At 39.9% G+C, this 19,933-nt stretch overlaps 2 protein-coding genes across 2 annotated transcripts; one reads left to right on the plus strand and one right to left on the minus strand.

Moving 5' to 3' along the window:
* Positions 1-636: 636 nt before the first annotated feature.
* On the plus strand, positions 637-3,947 carry LOC104244257 (pumilio homolog 15-like). The gene is made up of 7 exons (XM_009799643.2): positions 637-1,006; positions 1,471-2,050; positions 2,133-2,295; positions 2,486-2,649; positions 3,151-3,409; positions 3,509-3,598; positions 3,933-3,947. The coding sequence occupies exons 1-7, from the start codon at positions 637-639 to the stop codon at positions 3,945-3,947; spliced, it is 1,641 nt and encodes a 546-aa protein (XP_009797945.2).
* A 355-nt stretch (positions 3,948-4,302) lies between these two features.
* Positions 4,303-7,510, minus strand: LOC104244256 (pentatricopeptide repeat-containing protein At4g16470-like; the record flags this gene model as incomplete). Its single annotated transcript, XM_009799642.2, has 5 exons — positions 4,303-4,558; positions 4,703-4,824; positions 5,184-5,328; positions 6,390-6,450; positions 6,565-7,510. Coding segments are annotated over 5 exons (1,530 nt in total), but the record flags the coding sequence as incomplete, so codon positions are not given.
* Positions 7,511-19,933: the final 12,423 nt, after the last annotated feature.

The following is a 19,933-nucleotide window of genomic DNA, read 5'->3' on the forward strand; positions in this document are numbered from 1 at the left end:
TCATGAATACAGTAGCTTAAATACATTGAATACGCTCTAAAAAACCTAAAAACATAGCTAGCTACAGGAAGTAATATAGTAAGCGATAGCTACAACTAGGTAATAACCACTAAAACATAGTGGTTTGCGAAAGTTTCTCGACCTTAAAATACATTGTGGATCCATTGGGTCCATATAGTTGGGCCGTCCAAATTGAGTAATTGCAAGCCCATATTCTACCTTAAAGCCCAATAATAAAATAGAAAAGTAAGTTTCACTATAAAAGGTTTTATTTACCTCGACTTATCTACAAATTCAGTCATTCAAATTATCAAAGTTTTTATTCCACTTATATTCACTCTTAGTTTAGCTATTTTAATTGGACAAGGTTTTCAATTCTTCTTATTGGAAAATTACAAAATATGTAACAGCCTCTACTTTCTACTACTCAACTTAGGAAAAGGATGAAACTATTTTCACTTTAATTATACTATAAACAATCGGAAATTTTTTAATGTAATCGGAAATTTTCAATCCGACTCCTACTCAGGTAAGAAAATACACTTAATTCCTATATAAACAAATAGTTCCATAACAATTGGACATAGGCTTCTTCTTGTTTTTTTTCTCATGGAAGGTTCAAATAATAAAACTCCAATGGATTATCAAGATTTTCTTCGTTCTTTTCAAGATTTGAACTTGGAAAAAAAATTAACTTCTCCACACAACAATTCAAGTTTTTCTGAGAATTTTCCATTGGTGGAAGATGGTATTAATATTCCAAAAGAAAGCAGCAAAATTTGGGCAGTTTCATCTGATCAAGAAACTACTGATAGTTCTTTTTCTTGGTTGAGTTCTACAAGTAATAATGGTTCTGTTTGTTCTCTTCAAAATAACAAAGAAGAATACTTTTCTAAAGATTCAAAATTTTCAGTGACTCAAAATAGTATTCAATCATCATTAGAATGGCCATCAACAAGTTCTGCAAATATCTGGGCTTATAAAAATTATAATTCCAACAATGGAAGTAAGTATAAAGTTCACAACTTTACTTCATCCATGCATGCAGACTAGTTATTTTTCTTTTAATTTTTCTTTTAATGGTTGTTACTGCTTTCTTTTTCTGTCCCTGAGCCGACGGTCTATCGGAAATGGCCTCTCTACCTTAAAGATAGGGCTAAGGTCTGCGTACACACTATCCTCCCCAGACCCCACTTGTGGGATTATATTGGGTTTGTTATTGTTGTTGTTGTTGAGCCTTGCGTAAGTTGTTGCCATGTGACCAGGAGGTCACGGGTTCAAGCCGTGGAAACAGCCTCTTGCATAAATGCGGGGTAAGACTGCGTACAATAGACCTTGTGGTCCGGACCTTCCCAGACCCCGCGCATAGCGGGAGCTTAGTGCACCCCTTTTTTAATTTTAATTTGTATTTTCTTGTCAATATATTCAAGATTTCTTAGTTTTCTTGGTTTTCTTGGTTTGTTTTTGCAGTTTCCAGCACCAAATCTTCACAGAAAAGCTTGTTGGATTCTGCAGATATTTATGAGAATTATGTGCCACAAACAACAAGTACCAATTATGAATATGGATCTTCTTCAACTTATAATTCCATGAATCAATCCAATTATGATCAAATTTTGAGCAATAACATGTTGAATAATAGCTACATTGAAGCTCAAGAATTTGCAGATTATAATGAGCTTCCTTTAGACTATAAAGATTGGAGTAATGAGGATTATACAAAGTGTTTAAATGTCCTGTTGAATCAGAGTGTTGCAGCATTATGTTATGGTAATTTGCCAAATCTAGGATTCGACGTCATTAAGATGGCTAAAAATCCCAGATCCTCGCGCTTATTGCAAAATTTTCTGCAGCTGAATAACTATTACTACAGGCAAAGGATACTTAATGAGATTCTTGGTTCATTTTATGAGGTGATGATCGATGAATTTGGACACGCTTTCTTCCTAAAACTTGTTGAATTCTGCAACGACGAGCAAATGGAATTAATTCTCAGAACATTTCACATCAATGTAGAGTTATTTGTACTAACAGCCTATAAGAAATATGGGTGAGTAGAGTTTATATTAAGTACTTTACAGTTTGCATTCTGAATACTGGCCTATCTAACATTTTTCCTTTTGCTTTGACAGTTCAAAGTCTATTCAAATGCTGATTAAAAACCTCAAAAAGAAACCTTTGGCCAACTATTTCTCAGAAATTGTGTCTGTTAAGTTAGTTGAACTGATGACTCATCGAACAGGACGATACGTTGTTGAACAATGTTTCCATGTCTTCAATGAGAGGCAGAATGAGGTAAAAATTGTTATTACAGTTTTGTGGTTGGTTGTCATATACAATCAAACCTCTCTATAACAGTCTCGTTTGTTCCGAATATTTTTGGATGTTACGGCGAAGTCCTAGTTAAGTGTTGTTGTAGAGACGTCTGACTATAATAACAATAAATTGTAGCCTAACATATATGAATATTGCACATTGATTTCAGGTTCTGTACCGAAGGATTATTAGTTGTTTCAAAGAGTTGGCTACAAATGAAAGTGGATGTGCATCTTTGAATATTGGCATCAATTGTATCACTAACCCTCTCAGAAAGGAACTACTTGAAAAAATTGCAAACCAATCAGGTTACCTAGCCAATGATCCCTGGGGGTAAGTAATAATAACATATAGTTTCCTCCCTCTGTGTTAAATTTTCATACGCTTGTCATAAGCAAATCGTCTCGTATTTTTCCTTGACTTTAATGGACCTCCAGTATGGACTAGGTAAATTCCAAGTGTCAAAATACTTCGGAAAAAGTCCAATTTTGCTCCTCTACTTTGAGCCGAGGGTCTATTAGAAACAACATCTCTACCTTCACAAGGTAGGGGTAAGATCTGCGTACACACTACCCTTCCCAGACCTTACTTGTGGGATTATAGTGTGTTTGTTGTTGATGTTGTAAATAGGTGTTGCATTAGGGTCAAGGAAAAATACGAGACGATTTGCTAACGGCAAGGGTATGCATGGACATAAAGTATAACAGAGTGTAAAATTAAGATATTTCGTATAGTAAAGGGTCATTTTTCACCCTTTTCTACTTTTTCCTTTCTTTTACTACTGTTGGCTGGTTTCTGGTTTATTTTAAGAATTTATGTGTTTTTATACCACAGGAACTATGTAGTGCAGCATGTTCTTGAACTAAGAGATGAAGAGATTTCAAGTAAGATATTCAGTCAACTTGAGAAGCAGTATTTAACACTAGCCTACAAAAAGGGTGGTAGCCACGTTGTTGAGAAATGCATTGAATCATCAAATATTGGAATGATTTCAGTAGTTGATGTTCTTCTAGCTGATGAAAAATCACTAGTTCACCTTGCCAAAGATCCCTTTGGAAATTATGTGATTCAGAAAGCATTAAAATCAACAAAAGTAAGTAATCCTTATTGTCCTTTTAGCTCCATAGCCACACAACATAAACCATTACTGATTTAAGATTCATTATTTTTTGTGTCAATTTTCTGATTGCAGGAACAAGGAGAGGAAAGGCGACATCAAGCTCTTGTTAGAGTCCTCATGCGACATGCCTCGTCTCTTTTACACAGCAAACTTGGGAAACATGTGATCTTAAGTATCAAAAGTCTAAATCCAGATTATCAGACAGTCTTGAATTCATTATCAAACCAGTGTTAAGGAGGATAATCTTGTTTCTATGTTTCTTGTTTATGTTACTTCTGTGTAATCTGTGTCTTTTGTTAGTACTTTGTACACAAGGGTGAATTGGAGATGATGCAAATCAGTGTCTAAAATTGTAGTTAGGTGTAGTGAGAGTTGTAGTCTGGCATTTTGGTAGAAATATTTTGTAAAAGCTTTTGTGTGTACTACAAAAGCATTTGTTATCTATATTGCTGACCATCAATCTGAAACTTATCTTTTTTGTTCTTTTTTTTTGCAGCTTGAGAATTACTAAAGTTTTTGTTTGAAACAAGAAGTTTATGCCTTTATGATTCAGAATCTATATTATTAATAAAATTTAAACGTAACATCAAGCACTTATTACCAACCACATTCCTAGTAAAAAAAATGTAACTTGCTGGCACCTCGATAATTTCATAATTACTAGCTACCTCCTACTAGCACAGATATCGAATAACTCTATTCACAAAAGGCTTGGACAGATCAGAGACTTGGAAGTACAATAGTTGGTTAACATTTCTAAGCAAATGGCCAATAAACTACATGGGAAAGTGGCATCAGTATCCCTGCCATATTGCAAAGACAAGTGCTGGTAATATATTACCATCCCAGATAACAATACAAGACAATTACAAAACAGAGCTGCATCGAACTTTATGAGACTCAAGAACACTTCTAGTAGCCTCTTTGACCACTTGTCCACTCACGTAGTGCTTTCGGCACACAGGCATATATACATCTGCTCCTGCAATCAACTCCGTTCTCGTCTCCTCTGTCTTCCTCAAGGTAAAAGAAGCACATTTACCACAAAGTTCACATCGAGAAGTTAGTTTGGTCACTGTATCAGCAATTGGAATTATGTCAAGAACTGAACCAAAGCTTCTTCTGCAAATGTGGAATATGAATCCAATAAAGAATCAGTATACGAGTACAAAAACACCGAGCATAATAGCACGACTACTATGTTACATATGGAGTATTCAAAGGGATAAGCACAATACGTCTTTCCACAGAAAATGGAAGTAGTACCTCAGATAGTCACCATCCAATCCAGCAACTATCACAATCTTGCCATCATGGTCGGCAGCTTCTGTGCAGAAATCATATAGATCCTCAAAAAACTGAGCTTCGTCAATGCCAATGACCTCTAACTGAAACCATGTAACAGTCACAAAAAAGTACAGTCACATATACTGGCAAAGAAAATTGAGTGATGAGATAGCATAAACCATGTAAAAGTCACAATACAGTATCGTCACAAAGTAGCAAGCAAAAAGAAGTTCAATGACAACTTTTAAAGCTAATGCTCCATGATTATATCATTCAAAATAGACTTCTTGCCCCAAACAATTAGAGAAAAATTTATGTTGCTAACACTGCTAGCGCCCCTAACTACGTTTTTTTTTTTTTTTTTTTTTTTGATAAGTACACCCCTAACTACGCATTGAGAAGCTCCTATGCTAATCATCCAATACATTCACATCTCAATATTTTACCGTTGTAGTGTTACCTTACTGTATGCTTCAGAACCACATCTCTGTTTGAATGACGATAGATTAGCTAAAGGCCGGCATGGCAATCTGTCCCCATCATGTGTCACAATGGAATCCAACCCATATCTTGTATCCTTGTCCGACTTTATAATTGCTACACTTCTGCAGAGAGAGGAAAATAGGATGGCATTTAATCAAACGATGACATGTGAACAGCAGGAAGCCGTGAATCTCTATCAGGATCATCAAATTTCAAGCAGCATTTCAAAATTCAGTAAGTTTGCATGCTTCGCGGATCAAGTTAGATGTCCTCAATTTTCAAGTCAAAGTTTTGATATCTTCAAGTTAATTTTTGGCTTTGTAAAATTTCACGTAAAGAATGAAACTTTCAGAATGATTTCATCAATTGAAAAAAAGGAAACGGAATGAGCTGGTTCTACTTTTTTGTGCGGTTGACTGCACAAGAGATAGATCCTCACACAAACTGCAAGTCAACAGGGAAGGAACAATGACGTATGGCTTTTTAAGCATTTTTTCAGAAACTAGTCAATTCCATTGTTACAGCAATATAGTCCAAATGACCTCTAAGAGAACATGTTTACTTTGGTAAACTTGTTTTACCAAGAACTGCACTTGTTTTACCAAGAACCGCGTCCCATGAACCGAGATCCATCACATTACTTTTGGTAACAATCCATCTGTTTATTCACATACTTGTTCCTCATAGAAGCAAATAGCAAGCCCCGGCTTGCCGAAATGCACCATCTTGTAGCAGTTGAAACTGCAAAGAGAACACAATCCAGTTTCTACATTCAAAGGCAAATAGCATCTCCAAAGAAAACTCGTGTGGAAACTACATAGCACAGAGGCTGAAGCCTGTTTTCCTTTCTGTTTTGACTGTTAGTTTTTCCGCTTTCATAGCTTAAAAGGCTACTAGCATAATAGCTGGAGTGTGCAAGCATGGCTATTTTTGGAGATACAGCAATTTTTCCTCTTAAAAAGACTCTACTCAGCTAAATGGCTGAGGATTCAACCAAACTCGATCTATATTGATGTTGGTTCTTTCCCTTTAACTCAGTAAATCTGGAACATCACCAGCGTCTTTTAGGACACCTGCCATATTTTTGACCAATTTATATATCTCACCGGTCTGTTCATGAGCATTATGCTCCATAAAGAAGAAATGTGTTTGTCTTTGAACCTCAATCATACTATAACCAGGCTCCTTTTTCACCCCTGAGTCCTTCATCAGTCTCCTTACCTCTGCAACGTTGTTCCATAAACCAAAAGAAGCATATGCATTCGACAAGACAACAAATTTGCCAGCATTATCAGGCTCCAAGTCAAAGAAATTTCTAGCAGCAAGTTCTACCATCTCGATATCTCCATGAATCTTACAAGCCCCAAGTAAGGCACCCCATAATACTGGGTGCTCCCCGCAACGGGAGTTTTGGACAAACTCATGAGCCTCTTGTAATCTTCCAGCACGGCCTAGAAGATCCACAATAGCTGCATAGTGTTTTCCTCTGGGTCGAAGCCCATAATCTCTCATCATCAATGAAAAATACTCCTTACCTCTATCTACCAAACCCCCATGGCTACAAGCAGAAAGAACAGCAAGAAATGTAATATGGTTTGGCCTATATCCTTCATCTATCATCCTATGAAATGATTCCAGAACGTCTTTTATTCTTCCATTTTGTCCATACCCAGATATCAAAGCCGTCCATGTTATCACATTCCTTTCCAAGGACTTACTAAACACAAGATAGCCATCAGATGGACAACTACACTTGAAATACATGTCCATAAGTGCACTATTAACTACAATATTTCCACTAATTTGGCTTTTAATCAACAGCGCATGTGCTTGCTTGCCCTGCTCCAGGACTGCTAAAGAGGCACAGGCTCTAAAGACTGATGCAAATGTGTACTGATCTGGAAGTACACCTCTTTGTTTCATATTATGGTAGAGACTCAGGCCTATTTCCTCCATACCCTTCTGCACGTATCCTGCAATCATAGCATTCCATGAAACCAGGCATTTGAATTGCAACTTATCAAATATAATGTGTGTGGTATCCAGGTCTCCTCCTTTTGCATACAAAATTAACAACTTAATAGTCAGATACTCATTTGGAACAAAGCCGACAACAATCATTTGCCAATGGACTCTTTTCCCTTTCTTATACGCCTGCCGGAAAATGCACTCTTGCAAAACAAGGGAATAAGTTTCTGACTCCACCTGTACACCAGAGCTTCCAACTGCTTCAGCCACCCTTCCAGAGAAACAGAGACCTTTTATTTGTTGAAGTTTGGCAAAATGCCAAAGTCCCACATTGGTTGGGAGTTAAGTTTGGGGGAGATTTTTCCCCTATAAAAGAAGGCCTAATGTTTAGGATTGAAACACACCTCTCATTTGCCTTCTCATCTGTTTAAGGCATTTGTATCTTCTCTCTTTAGTATTATTTCACTTGTATTTTTGGAGTGAAATAAAATATTGGTTGTGTCCGAGGAGTAGGCAAAATTAGCCGAACCTCGTAAATTCTGGTGTTCCCTTTATTGTTGCTTTATTGTCTTATTTATTATTTGGTGGCTGTCATAATTTTGGTATAGTAGTTGTGACTTATTCACACTATATACATTTGGCTTCCGCAACAATTGGTATCAGAGCCAAGGTACTGTCTAAGTATGCTCTGTGGTTGCAGCATAGTCTGATCTTCCACATCAGAAAAGATTTATCTTGGTAACTGAGTCAAGGTTCTGTCTGAGTATGCTCTGTAGTTGCAGCTTAGTCTGATCTTCTACATCAGAAAGGAAATAATCTTGATTTGTGTCGTCAGCTATTAAATAATATTTGTGTCAAATATGGGGGACAATAAACAAGAAGAATCTACATCAAGTGTCAACAATACGTCATCATTGGCATCTTCGCTTATGACAAGAATTGTGTCAAATGCGAAATTTGCGGTAGAAATTTTTGACGGGTCCGGACATTTTGGGATGTGGCAAGGCGAGGTTCTAGATGTCCTTTTTCAACAAGGGCTAGATCTGGCCATTGAAGAAAAGAAACCAGATGTTATTGGAGAAGAAGATTGGAGAATTATCAACCGTGTTGCTTGCGGTACCATTCGATCCTACCTTGCTAGAGAGCAGAAATATCCATACACAAAGGAAACTTCTGCAAGTAAATTATGGAAAGCACTGGAGGATAAATTTTTGAAGAAAAACAGTCAAAATAAATTGTACATGAAGAAGAGACTGTTTCACTTCACCTATGTTCCTGGTACCACGATGAATGAACATATCACCAGTTTCAATAAGTTGGTCACAGATTTGCAAAATATGGATACAACTTATGATGATGGTGACTTGGCCTTAATGTTGTTGGCGTCACTTCCTGATGAGTACGAGCACCTTGAAACTACTCTACTCCATGGAAATGACGAAATTTCTCTCAGAGAAGTTTGTTCAGCTTTGTACAGCTATGAACAAAGAAAGCGAGAAAAACAGAAGGGCGGAGAAGGAGAAGCACTGTTTGTGAGGGGTCGTCCTCAAAATCAAACGAGGACAAAGAAGGGAAGATCCAAGTCAAGATCCAGACCCAGCAAAGATGAATGTGCCTTTTGTCGAGAAAAAGGGCACTGGAAGAAAGACTGTCCGAAGTTGAAGAATAAGGCCAAACATAACAATGGAAAGGCTATTATGGATTCAAATGTAGCTGATTGTGATGATTCAGACTTCTCATTAGTTACAACAGAGTCATCAACATCATCAGACATATGGTTGATGGACTCGGCTTGTAGCTATCATATGTGTCCCAACAGGGACTGGTTCATGGAATTTCAAGAAGGAGAATATAGAGTCATCCACACAGCGGATAACAGCCCTCTTACCTCATATGACATTGGTTCAATACGATTAAGGAACCATGATGGAATGATCAGAACATTGATAGATGTTCGATATGTACCGGATTTGAAGAAGAATCTCATCTCTGTGGGAGCCCTAGAATCAAAAGGGTTCAAAATCATTGCAGAAAATGGAGTGATGAGAGTATGCTCCGGTGCACTAGTGGTAATGAAGGCTAATCGGAAGAATAATAATATGTACCGCTATCGTGGCAGTACAGTTATTGGGACAGCGACAGTAACATCCAGTGACGACAAAGAGGCAGAAGCAACCAAGCTATGGCACATGCGCTTGGGACATGCTGGAGGAAAATCCTTGAAAACTCTATCAGATCAAGGATTGTTAAAAGGAGTAAAGGCTTGCAACTTGGAGTTTTGTGAGCATTGTGTTAAAGGGAAACAGACAAGGGTTAAATTTGGTACAGCGATCCATAATACTAAAGGCATTTTGGATTATGTACACTCTGATGTTTGGGGTCCTTCCAAAACACCTTCATTGGGTGGGAAGCACTATTTTGTAACCTTTGTTGATGATTTTTCCCGAAGAGTATGGGTGTATACAATGAAGAGCAAAGATGAAGTGTTGGGAATTTTTCTCAAATGGAAGACGATGGTGGAGAATCAGACAGGCAGGAGAATCAAGTGTATTCGCACAGACAATGGAGGTGAATACAAAAATGATCATTTCAATAAGGTCTGTGAAAATGATGGCATCGTCCGACACTTCACTGTTAGACATACACCACAACAGAATGGAGTGGCAGAACGTATGAACCGGACCTTGCTGGAGAAGGTACGGTGTATGTTGTCCAATGCTGGCTTGGGCAAAGAATTTTGGGCTGAGGCAATTACATATGCATGCCACCTCATTAATCGTCTACCATCTGCTGCTATTGATGGCAAAACACCATTTGAAAAATGGTACGGAAAACCTGCTGTAGATTATAACTCTTTGCACGTGTTTGGCTCAACTGCATATTATCATGTGACGGAGTCAAAATTGGATCCAAGGGCAAAAAAGGCTATTTTTATGGGAATTACTTCTGGAGTCAAAGGATATCGCTTATGGTGTCCTATGACAAAGAAAGTAATATTCAGCAGAGATGTTACCTTTGATGAATTTGCTATGGTAAATAAGGTAACAGAAGATACCAAACAAAATGAAGGTGCTTCTAAGCAGGTGGAGTTTGAGGGAAAATTTATTTTTCCTACACAAGAAGCAGAGGAGGAAACAAATGAAGATTACCCTCTGGAAGGAGAGCCAGTAGAGGAGATTCCAACTCAGGAATCTCAACAACAACTTGAATCAATAGCAACCAGCAGGCCAAAAAGAACAATAACGAAACCTGTTCGTCTCATAGAGACGGTTGCTTGTGCAACCTCAATTGTAGCTGATGATGTTCCTACCACTTATAAAGATGCTGTCCAAAGTTCAGAAGAAGATAAGTGGAGGATTGCCATGAATGATGAAATACAGTCCCTTCATCAGAATCATACATGGAGATTGGCCAATCTCCCGAAGGGAAAGAAAGCAATTGGGTGCAAATGGGTATTTGCAAAGAAAGAAGGATTTCCTAACCAATTAGATGTTCGCTACAAAGCAAGATTGGTGGCCAAAGGATATGCTCAAAAGGAGGGAATTGATTACAATGAAGTGTTTTCTCCAGTTGTAAAACATTCCTCCATTAGAATTATGTTGGCTTTGGTAGCACAATTGGATTTGGAACTAGTTCAGATGGATGTAAAAACTGCGTTTTTACATGGAAACTTGGAGGAGGAAATCTACATGACTCAGCCAGAAGGATTCAAAGTTGCTGGAAAAGAAAATATGGTGTGCAAACTTGAAAAATCGTTGTACGGATTGAAACAATCTTCTAGACAATGGTACAAGCGATTTGACGAGTTTATGTTGCGGCAAGGGTACAAGAGAAGCAAATACGATCATTGTGTGTATTTGCACAAGCTTAAAGATGGTTCCTTTGTATATCTTCTCCTATATGTTGATGATATGTTGATAGCTTCCAAGAATTTGGAAGAAATTGATAAGTTGAAGATTCAACTGAAGAAGGAGTTCGAGATGAAGGATTTGGGTGAGGCAAAGAAAATTCTTGGCATGGAGATAATTAGAGATAGACGTTCAAAGAAACTCTGTTTATCTCAAAAGGAATATTTGAAGAGAGTACTTCAACGTTTTGGCATAGATGACAAGACTAAGCCAGTTAGTACTCCACTTGCTTCCCATTTTAAGCTAAGTACTACTATGTCGCCAATGGATGAAGCTGAACGAGAGTATATGTCAAAGGTACCATACGCAAATGCTGTTGGTAGCTTGATGTATGCAATGGTTTGCACAAGGCCTGACATTTCACAAGCTGTTGGAGTTATTAGCAGATATATGCACAATCCAGGGAAGGAGCATTGGCAAGCTGTGAAGTGGATTCTACGGTATATTCATAATACTGTAGATGTCGGGTTAGTTTTTGAGCAGGAAGACAATCAGTCTGTAGTTGGATATTGTGACTCAGATTTTGCGGGTGATATGGACAAACGAAGATCAACTACTGGTTATGTGTTTACTTTTGCAAAGGCACCAGTTAGTTGGAAGTCTACTTTGCAGTCAACAGTTGCTTTGTCTACAACAGAGGCAGAGTACATGGCTATTACAGATGCTGTGAAAGAGGCAATTTGGCTTCAAGGATTGCTAAAGGAGCTTGGTGTTGAACAAAAAGGTATCACAATTTTTTGTGATAGTCAAAGTGCTATTCAATTAGCGAAGAACCAAGTTTATCATGCAAGGACGAAGCACATTGATGTTCGGTATCATTTCGTACGAGAAATCATAGAAGAAGGTGGAGTCACGGTGAAGAAAATTCATACTACAGAGAATCCTGCTGATATGCTGACAAAGGTGGTGACTGCGGTCAAGTTTCAACATTGTTTGGATTTGATCAACATTGTTGAACACTGAAGATTGAAGATGAAGACACAACCAAAATTTGTTATTGAGAGAGAATTGAAAATGTGGAATTTTGCCAAGGTGGAGATTTGTTGAAGTTTGGCAAAATGCCAAAGTCCCACATTGGTTGGGAGTTAAGTTTGGGGGGATTTTCCCCTATAAAAGAAGGCCTAATGTTTAGGATTGAAACACACCTCTCATTTGCCTTCTCATCTGTTTAAGGCATTTGTATCTTCTCTCTTTAGTATTATTTCACTTGTATTTTTGGAGTGAAATAAAATATTGGTTGTGTCCGAGGAGTAGGCAAAATTAGCCGAACCTCGTAAATTCTGGTGTTCCCTTTATTGTTGCTTTATTGTCTTATTTATTATTTGGTGGCTGTCATAATTTTGGTATAGTAGTTGTGACTTATTCACACTATATACATTTGGCTTCCGCAACATTATTGTCTCATCCAAATAGAGGGAGTTCTTTACACCATTGCCCTGAAAACTGGGAATATTACCAACCATGATTTCAAATTCAAATACCATCAGAATAACATGGTCCAACTTTTACTTCCTCTACATGAGAGGGCCAAAGATTTCGACACCCCAGGGAAGAAAGTAAAAGAAGCAGCAAAAAACCGAGTGTAGAACAATAAATTTAGAAAGAAAACAAAAGGCTCAATCATTCAATGAGAAACGAAAGGTTGAGTAACAGGCAAAATTCATCAGCTTTCAACATCTAAGAACTGCAAAGAAACCAAGTCCACATAGCAGAACAAAAAGCTGGCACCTTGGAGCAACGAAAATTTAGTGCTGCACCAACTTGATTGTTCTATAAGTTCCAACAACTTGCTTATATGAACAACAACTGTGAAAGCATACTAAGAAAAGAGCACCCTCGCTGAAAATGATATAAATGACTAAGTCGGGACTCGGGTGTTAAAATTCTTTCCCAACGTTGTCCTTAAACGCATAAAGATATCTCTACAGCTATCGGTTCAACCAAATAAATGATCACCCAAAAAGCTGGTCTTGGAGAAAAATCCGACAGCATGACAACGCACTGCTGAAAAGGTGCTTTATCATGTCACTCAATACTAAGAAATTCTCCCCATGCCACATTAAGGCACGACCCAAAAATCTTACAACAAGGCTCAAGCTATACGCTTTCGCCATCCAATCCTACGAGCTCAATCTCGCTCAACAATGAGGCCAGACATCTTCGTCCGCAAATCTAACAAGTCCGACCACAGTTGAACTAGGGCTCAGGCCAAGCACCTTCACCGTTGAACGCAGCAAGGCATGTTCCTCAACGGACGGAGAGACAAGTTAAGCACCCTTGCCATTCAAGTAAGTACGCCTAACTCGAACTAAGATTCGGGCCGCGTAAAGTTCGTCCCCGGTAGAACTACAAGGCCGCGTTCCTTACCATCGTGGCCAGTAGTTCGACCGCGCCCGAACTGGGACTAAGGCTAAGTGCCGTTGTCGCCAAAGAAGGGCTACAATAAGGCCAAATGTCGCTATCGCCAAATAATGGCTACAACTCGCTCACACCAAGTAAAAGAAAACGATAAGCAAAAAGCGTTTAATCATGTCCAAGGCCATCGCTGTTTCCAGCCAACCTAGTTTTTGACTAAGGCAAGCAAACGACTCGACAACAGTCGAAGTCATTTACCTGGCCAAGGCCATCAACGTCATCATGGTCAAGGCCATCGACGTCATTACGACCAAAGACATAGGGGGATTAACACGCCTGCCAGAAAAACTCTGAGGCAAAGCCCCCCTGAACGCGTGCAAAAAGGAAAACTTGGGAACAAGAAAGGTACAAAATAAACACAAGGAAGATAGAGGAAAATAAAGTTGCATATATTTACATCTTTGTTTAAAATGGGTCATCCCCGCTTACACCCGGCCAAGGCCGGTAAATAAGAGAGAAAGAAAAAAAAGGAACAACAACAAAAAAAAGTTAGCCAAACGGCAACGAAAACAAGGAAAAAAACATAATAAATCCTTTTTGACTCGGCGCCACCCGCGCCACCATAAACATCATCAGCGCCCTCAGCACCATCATCAACCCCTGGAGTAGCTGGGTCAAATCCACAGTCGAGACGGGCCTCACGAGCCTTTTGGTGGGCTTCTTCAAAAGCAGCTTCAGGCACAATGCCAGCCTCCCACAATCTCTTATACACATCAAGATGGGCCTCAGTAAACGTCCAAAGATCACGATCTGGGCCGAAAGAGGTGGCTTGGTCCCTTAGGTGCTGATTCTCGGCCTCCAAGGTCGTGATCCGATCCGCCATAATTTGGGCGTCCCGTTCATAGGCACCTATGCGTTCCTCTAACCCTGCCTCTCGAAAAATCGCAGCAACTCTCTCCAGCTCTTGTTCCCGTTCGTGAACACGGATCGCCGTGTCCAATGCCCTAGCCCTCGATGAGGCATCCCTTGCTTGCAGCCTCAAGGCGGTGACTCGGTCTCCAAAGCAACCACCTGCCCGGTCAAAGCCTCAGAGGCCTCCACCGCTGTTACCTAACTCTGGCGTTCCCTCTCTGCGGCAGCCCTCCTTTCGGTCTCCATCTCCTCGTCTTTCTAACGAAGCTGCCCCTCAAAAGTGTTCACCCGGTCAAGGGTCTGCTGCATTTGAAGCTCTCGCCTCGCCAGCTCTTCGACCAGGTCCCTGCTCCGAGGATCGTCCTTAGGCGCTCGCGCATCTCGCGGCATCGATCCCGGTAGAGGCGGTACTTCTTCAACGCCTGCAAAAAGATCCCTAAGTGGACGTTAGCTCGGCGGATGCTCTCCACCTCCAACAAAAATGACTACAAGAACAAAACAATAATCAAAACAAGGGAATAAGCTAAGTAAAAGAAAAACGGACTAAGGTCATTACACGTACCTTCAAGCCCAGTGTGGCCACTTTACCCATCAGCCCGACATCCGTAATGCCCCTTAACGATGCGTTTTCCGCCTCCGAGCACAGCACCTCGAACAGCGGCACAAAATTTTCCTCTTGAAGCAGCAAGTTCTGCTCCGTAGGAATCTCAAAATAGCGAAATTGCCCCTCTGCATGCACCATTGAGTTGGTGAGGCCTTCTTGAAACATGCGGACGTTGTCAGGATCCATGTCATACTTGGATTCATACTCCTCTCCTGCGACGCCCCTTCCTCCCTCCGCCGATCGAGAAGTTGAGGCTCCCCCCTGCCAACAAATTGGCACTTGTTTCTCCAACAAAAACAATTGCTGAGGAACTACCTCCCCTCTCAGCAACTGGAACTGTCAAATGAGTCACCGAAGCGACGGTATCATCACGACCTGAGCCAACCGGGGCAACCCCTACTGTGCATCCGCCCTCAAGGGCAGGCGTCGCCGCCGCATTTCCCTCCGCATCCGATGGGGGAGAATCCAAACTTATCACCTCGGAGGAGCCAGCGTAAATGCGACCCTACGCTTGACCAGCGGCCTCTCCTCTTCCTCCTCATCCTCATTCAAAAGCGACTCTGCCCTAGGACGTATGACCCCCGAGGACCCTTCGACTCGAGGTGCAGTCCGTATCGGGGAATGAGCTGTCGAAGATTCAACCGACGTCGCTCTTGGAACCGAACGCGGCTCCGGCGTCTCAACAAGTCGAGTAGTCGCGCCCGGCCTACGGAAGGCTAGCTGAGGAGCCCTCACACGGCGTGCCCTCCCTGATCACAGAAAAACAAAGTTGAAAAGAAGAGGCAAAATGGAATAAAATAGGAACGGGACAAAAGAAAGTCAAACTCTCACCAGCAGCGGGCCTACGACCATTCCTTTCCCAAAAAGACGCCCACGTACGAATTCCCGTTGTATAAGGAAGCACAGCCTCAACCCATGCACGAATCTCGGGCAGCGGAGCTAGAGGCAGCCTTCTCGCTGCAGACATGAAGCAATTTAATACTTATAAAGACAAGACGTAAGGAGGGGCGAAAAATGGAATTCGACAAATAAAGGACTTACGTGCATGGTTCCAAGCCTCTAGGAACTCAGTAGCACATGCCACCAAATGTTTAGTCCTGATATAGAAGAAATGCTCATAAGGGCGAGAGTCGACCATGTCATCTAACTCTGCAGTCAAACCCCTCGTCCCACGAGGGACCACCCGAATCATAGTACCACGGACCCTCTGAGGGGCGTAGAGAGTCAGCACGTGCTGCAGCGCGATCTCCCTTCGGGCTAGTTTCGCATATTTAATAAGCATTGCAAAAAGCTTGTAAAGGGAAGGAACGAGCTGTCCAGGGCACACCCTGTAATGACGGTAGAAGTCCACCACCAACATTGGGAGAGGGAGCCTGAATCCCAATTTGAAAGGATAAGCGTAGAAAACGCAATACCATCTACGGTCGACGTGGACCCTCTCCTCGCTTCTAGCAAGGACAATATCAGCGTAGCGGGGGATATCCCATTGTTCCCGTAACTGGGTAATACCCACTTTCCCCATCAATGGGTCTTCATCCACTTGATCACCGCCCCCATCGTCAGTGAAGTCAGTCGCCGCGCCTCCGGGCAAAGATAGAATCTCTTCCACCGATGGTGCCCCATCGGTCTCCACCGGTCCTACACCTCTCACTACCGGAGAAGGATCTTCCGACACCGTAGGGTTGGCCGGAAGACTTGCCTGAGCAACATTTTTGGAAGAACCGCTTGCCATTTTTGATCAATAAATTAGAAAGGAATAAAAATCAACGAAGAAAAGTGAAGATTACGACAACCAAAGAGCAAGAGCAAAGATGAACTGACAAAAAAAGGAAATTTCTTCAGAGATCTCTCTTAGACAAATTACGAAAAAGTGAGAGACAAATGCCTCAAACCCTTATTTATAATCAACACAAGTGGCTTTCACGAATTTCAATAGTCATCATTAACTACTTGACCAACCGCAAAACGGTTCGGTTCTATAGAAACGTGTGTCATTATGACAAGACTTCATGAAGCGGCTTTTCAATCACCAACCGGCGCTTCGCCTTCGAAACGGTTATAACAACCCGAGAACGTTTCAAGGACATCCTGCGACCTCCAAAACTTTCGACGTCTCCCAAAACGCATGTCAAAGCATACCCGTACTCTCCCTGGTCGTGGCGCCTAAATGATATCAACACCATACAAGGTTAAAGGCCGTCGACAAAAATAACCACGGCCTCGGTCAGAGCATGGTTCGACCAACGTATAAAAGGCTACGACCATCTCCAAAGTATTGTCACACCTCCTTTTTCCGGCACCCGCGAGGGTACAAGGAGTTTTCCCAATTAAAGGACAATCGAAACGGGATTTATTTATTTATTTCAGAGTAGCCACTTGGGAGATTTAGGGTGTCCCAAGTCACCAATTTTAATCCCGAATCGAGGAAAAGAATGACTATGTACTACAGTCTGCGAACCAGAAATCCGGATAAGGAATTCTATTAACCCGGGAGAAGGTGTTAGGCATTCCCGAATTCCGTGGTTCTAGCACGGTCGCTCAACTGTCATATTCGGCTGGATTATCTGATTTTTATACAAATATGAACTTATGTGCAAGTTTTAACTCTTTACCACTTTTATTATTATATTTTTAAAAGAATGTGAACATCGTTTAAAAACATGTCTTTGGATTGCTCACATGAAATGCACCCGCAATCCGGAACACAGTTTTATTCAATGTTTTGGGATTTGGATTTGGGTCGCATGAAATGCGCACCCGAGTTTAAGGAGGTAAGATTAATTAAATCGCGCCTAAAGCGATTAGCGTGTTCATTATTTGGGGACAGCCGTGAAGTTTGCTAAACGGCTCCTCCCGAAGTCTAAGTGATTTTAATTAAACATTTATCGAGGGCCCCGCAATTTGTGCGTTTTATTAGGCGAGGCTCATCTCATTTATTTTAAAAAGGATAATCCTAAAATGCCTACATCTTTTCTATTAAAATTGTCTCTACAAATGAAAGAGAAAATATCTTAATTTATTTACATGCTTAAACGGGTCGTTGTTTATTATTTACCAATTTACGACCATTGTTGACGAAAAATAAACATCATCAAAATTGAAATTGTAAATAAAGTACAAAATTGACAAGTAGTAATTTTTGAAAGAAACTAAACATCTTGTAACTATCCTAAGCCCATTTTGTTAAATGAACAAACCATAGGTATTAATTACTTACAAATATTGGCAACTAGAATTAACCTTAATTACTAATACTCTTTCGAAAAAAATATTGAACTCCAATATTAACTCATTTTTTACTCGACTCATGCCTATTGAATTAATGTTCTTGGCCTTGCTATATTGATTCACTCTTCAAATATGCTAAACCCGCTAATTCTACAAGTTAAGGATTCCCATGTTTGCCTAAAAATTTTGCGGGTCTTTGTTACTTAAAGATTCAACAAGTACAAAATTGCGAATTACTTCTATTCCAATGTATGCGAGTTCAAAGCTAGATTTTTGTTAACCGACCAATATCAAATTGATATCCTACATAGATTATTTACCAAAATGATTTCGAACTAAGGTATTTGATAACACGCATTAACAAAATTGACATTATTTAACTATGAAACTTACGCGAGACTTATAAATAACACACATATTATACTAATTGATGCTCATACCTTTTTCAAAGAATTCAGTCCCACAATCTAATGTTACTTATCAACTATTGGTAATAAAATGATCTTATAAAAGAAGCAATCCTACTTATACAAATGTCCGACATTCATTTAACAAAAAAAACGCATAATTAAAGTCTATCTAAGATACAAATCTTCTATAACTAAACATGCTAAAATTCTGCCATTTCGTTTCATCTTCAAAGTGTACATCAAAATGGTTTGTAGAAGTGTACCTGATATGGACACAAGAAGAAAAGAGGAAGATCAGCAGATCAGTAGCAGACAACAACAACAACCAACACAGCAGCAACAGGGACAGCCCAAAATTCAGCAGCAACTTAAGTGACAAACCCAGCAGAAAAACTCAGAAGAAAACCAACAGCAAACAACCAGTGGATTTTCAATTCAAAAGAGAACCAAAAACCCTTAAGTGGAGCAATTTTCAGCAAGTAAAGAACCCAGGAAGATAACTGAAAAGCCAACAATGTGCCCGACCAAACCAGTCCAAAGCAGAGAAAGAAATAGATGCAGAAACACAGTTGTTTCTCTTTTTTATGTTCAGAAAAACCAGCCCTCTTTTTCAGTATATGTTTGTTTTCTTCTAAAATCTGTTTTTTTCTTATTTTTTCAGATCTTTTCTTTCCAGTTTTTTTTTCTTTTTCAGTCTTTTTCTTTTCTTCTCAAATCTGTTCTCTCCCTCTCCTCTTTTCTGTTTTCCAGATAATCTCCTTTCAAATCTGTTCTCTCCTTTTTTTTTCCAGATTTCCCCTCTTTTTATACAAGTCTGCCCCTCTTTTTAAAACTCAGTGCTCGACCCCTTTCTGTTATTCAAAACAGATTTTTCCACTAAATCTGCCACTAAGGCTGGAAAACTTTTTCCTTAATTTCAGCCCCCCATTACCTTTTGTTCCCCCTTAGTGTATTAATTAATACCCCCATTATCAAAGCATTATTACTAAAATATAAACCTAACTGTTTCAATACCAAATTGCCCCTGAAAACCCTTAAACCGCAGCTATAACCAATTCTCCTAAGTTTTGGACTGAATTTTAACTAAAATGCAACCTTCTAACCCAATAATACCCAATTAAAACTTGTAAAACTGAATTCAAACCAATGTCATATCCACATCAGGCCCTAGTATTCAACAAGAAACATTATGACTCAAACCATTAATCCTATCAGATAATTCTGACCTTACATTGGATCACACAACATTACAATATAGATGAAGGATTCAGGGAACAGACTGACTAAAGCAAAATAAAGGAACAATTTCAATACACTGAATGAAACCAAACTGAATTTAAAC

The sequence above is a fragment of the Nicotiana sylvestris genome, chromosome 5 (genome assembly GCF_000393655.2).
Source record: "Nicotiana sylvestris chromosome 5, ASM39365v2, whole genome shotgun sequence".
Classification (NCBI taxonomy): Eukaryota; Viridiplantae; Streptophyta; class Magnoliopsida; order Solanales; family Solanaceae; genus Nicotiana; species Nicotiana sylvestris.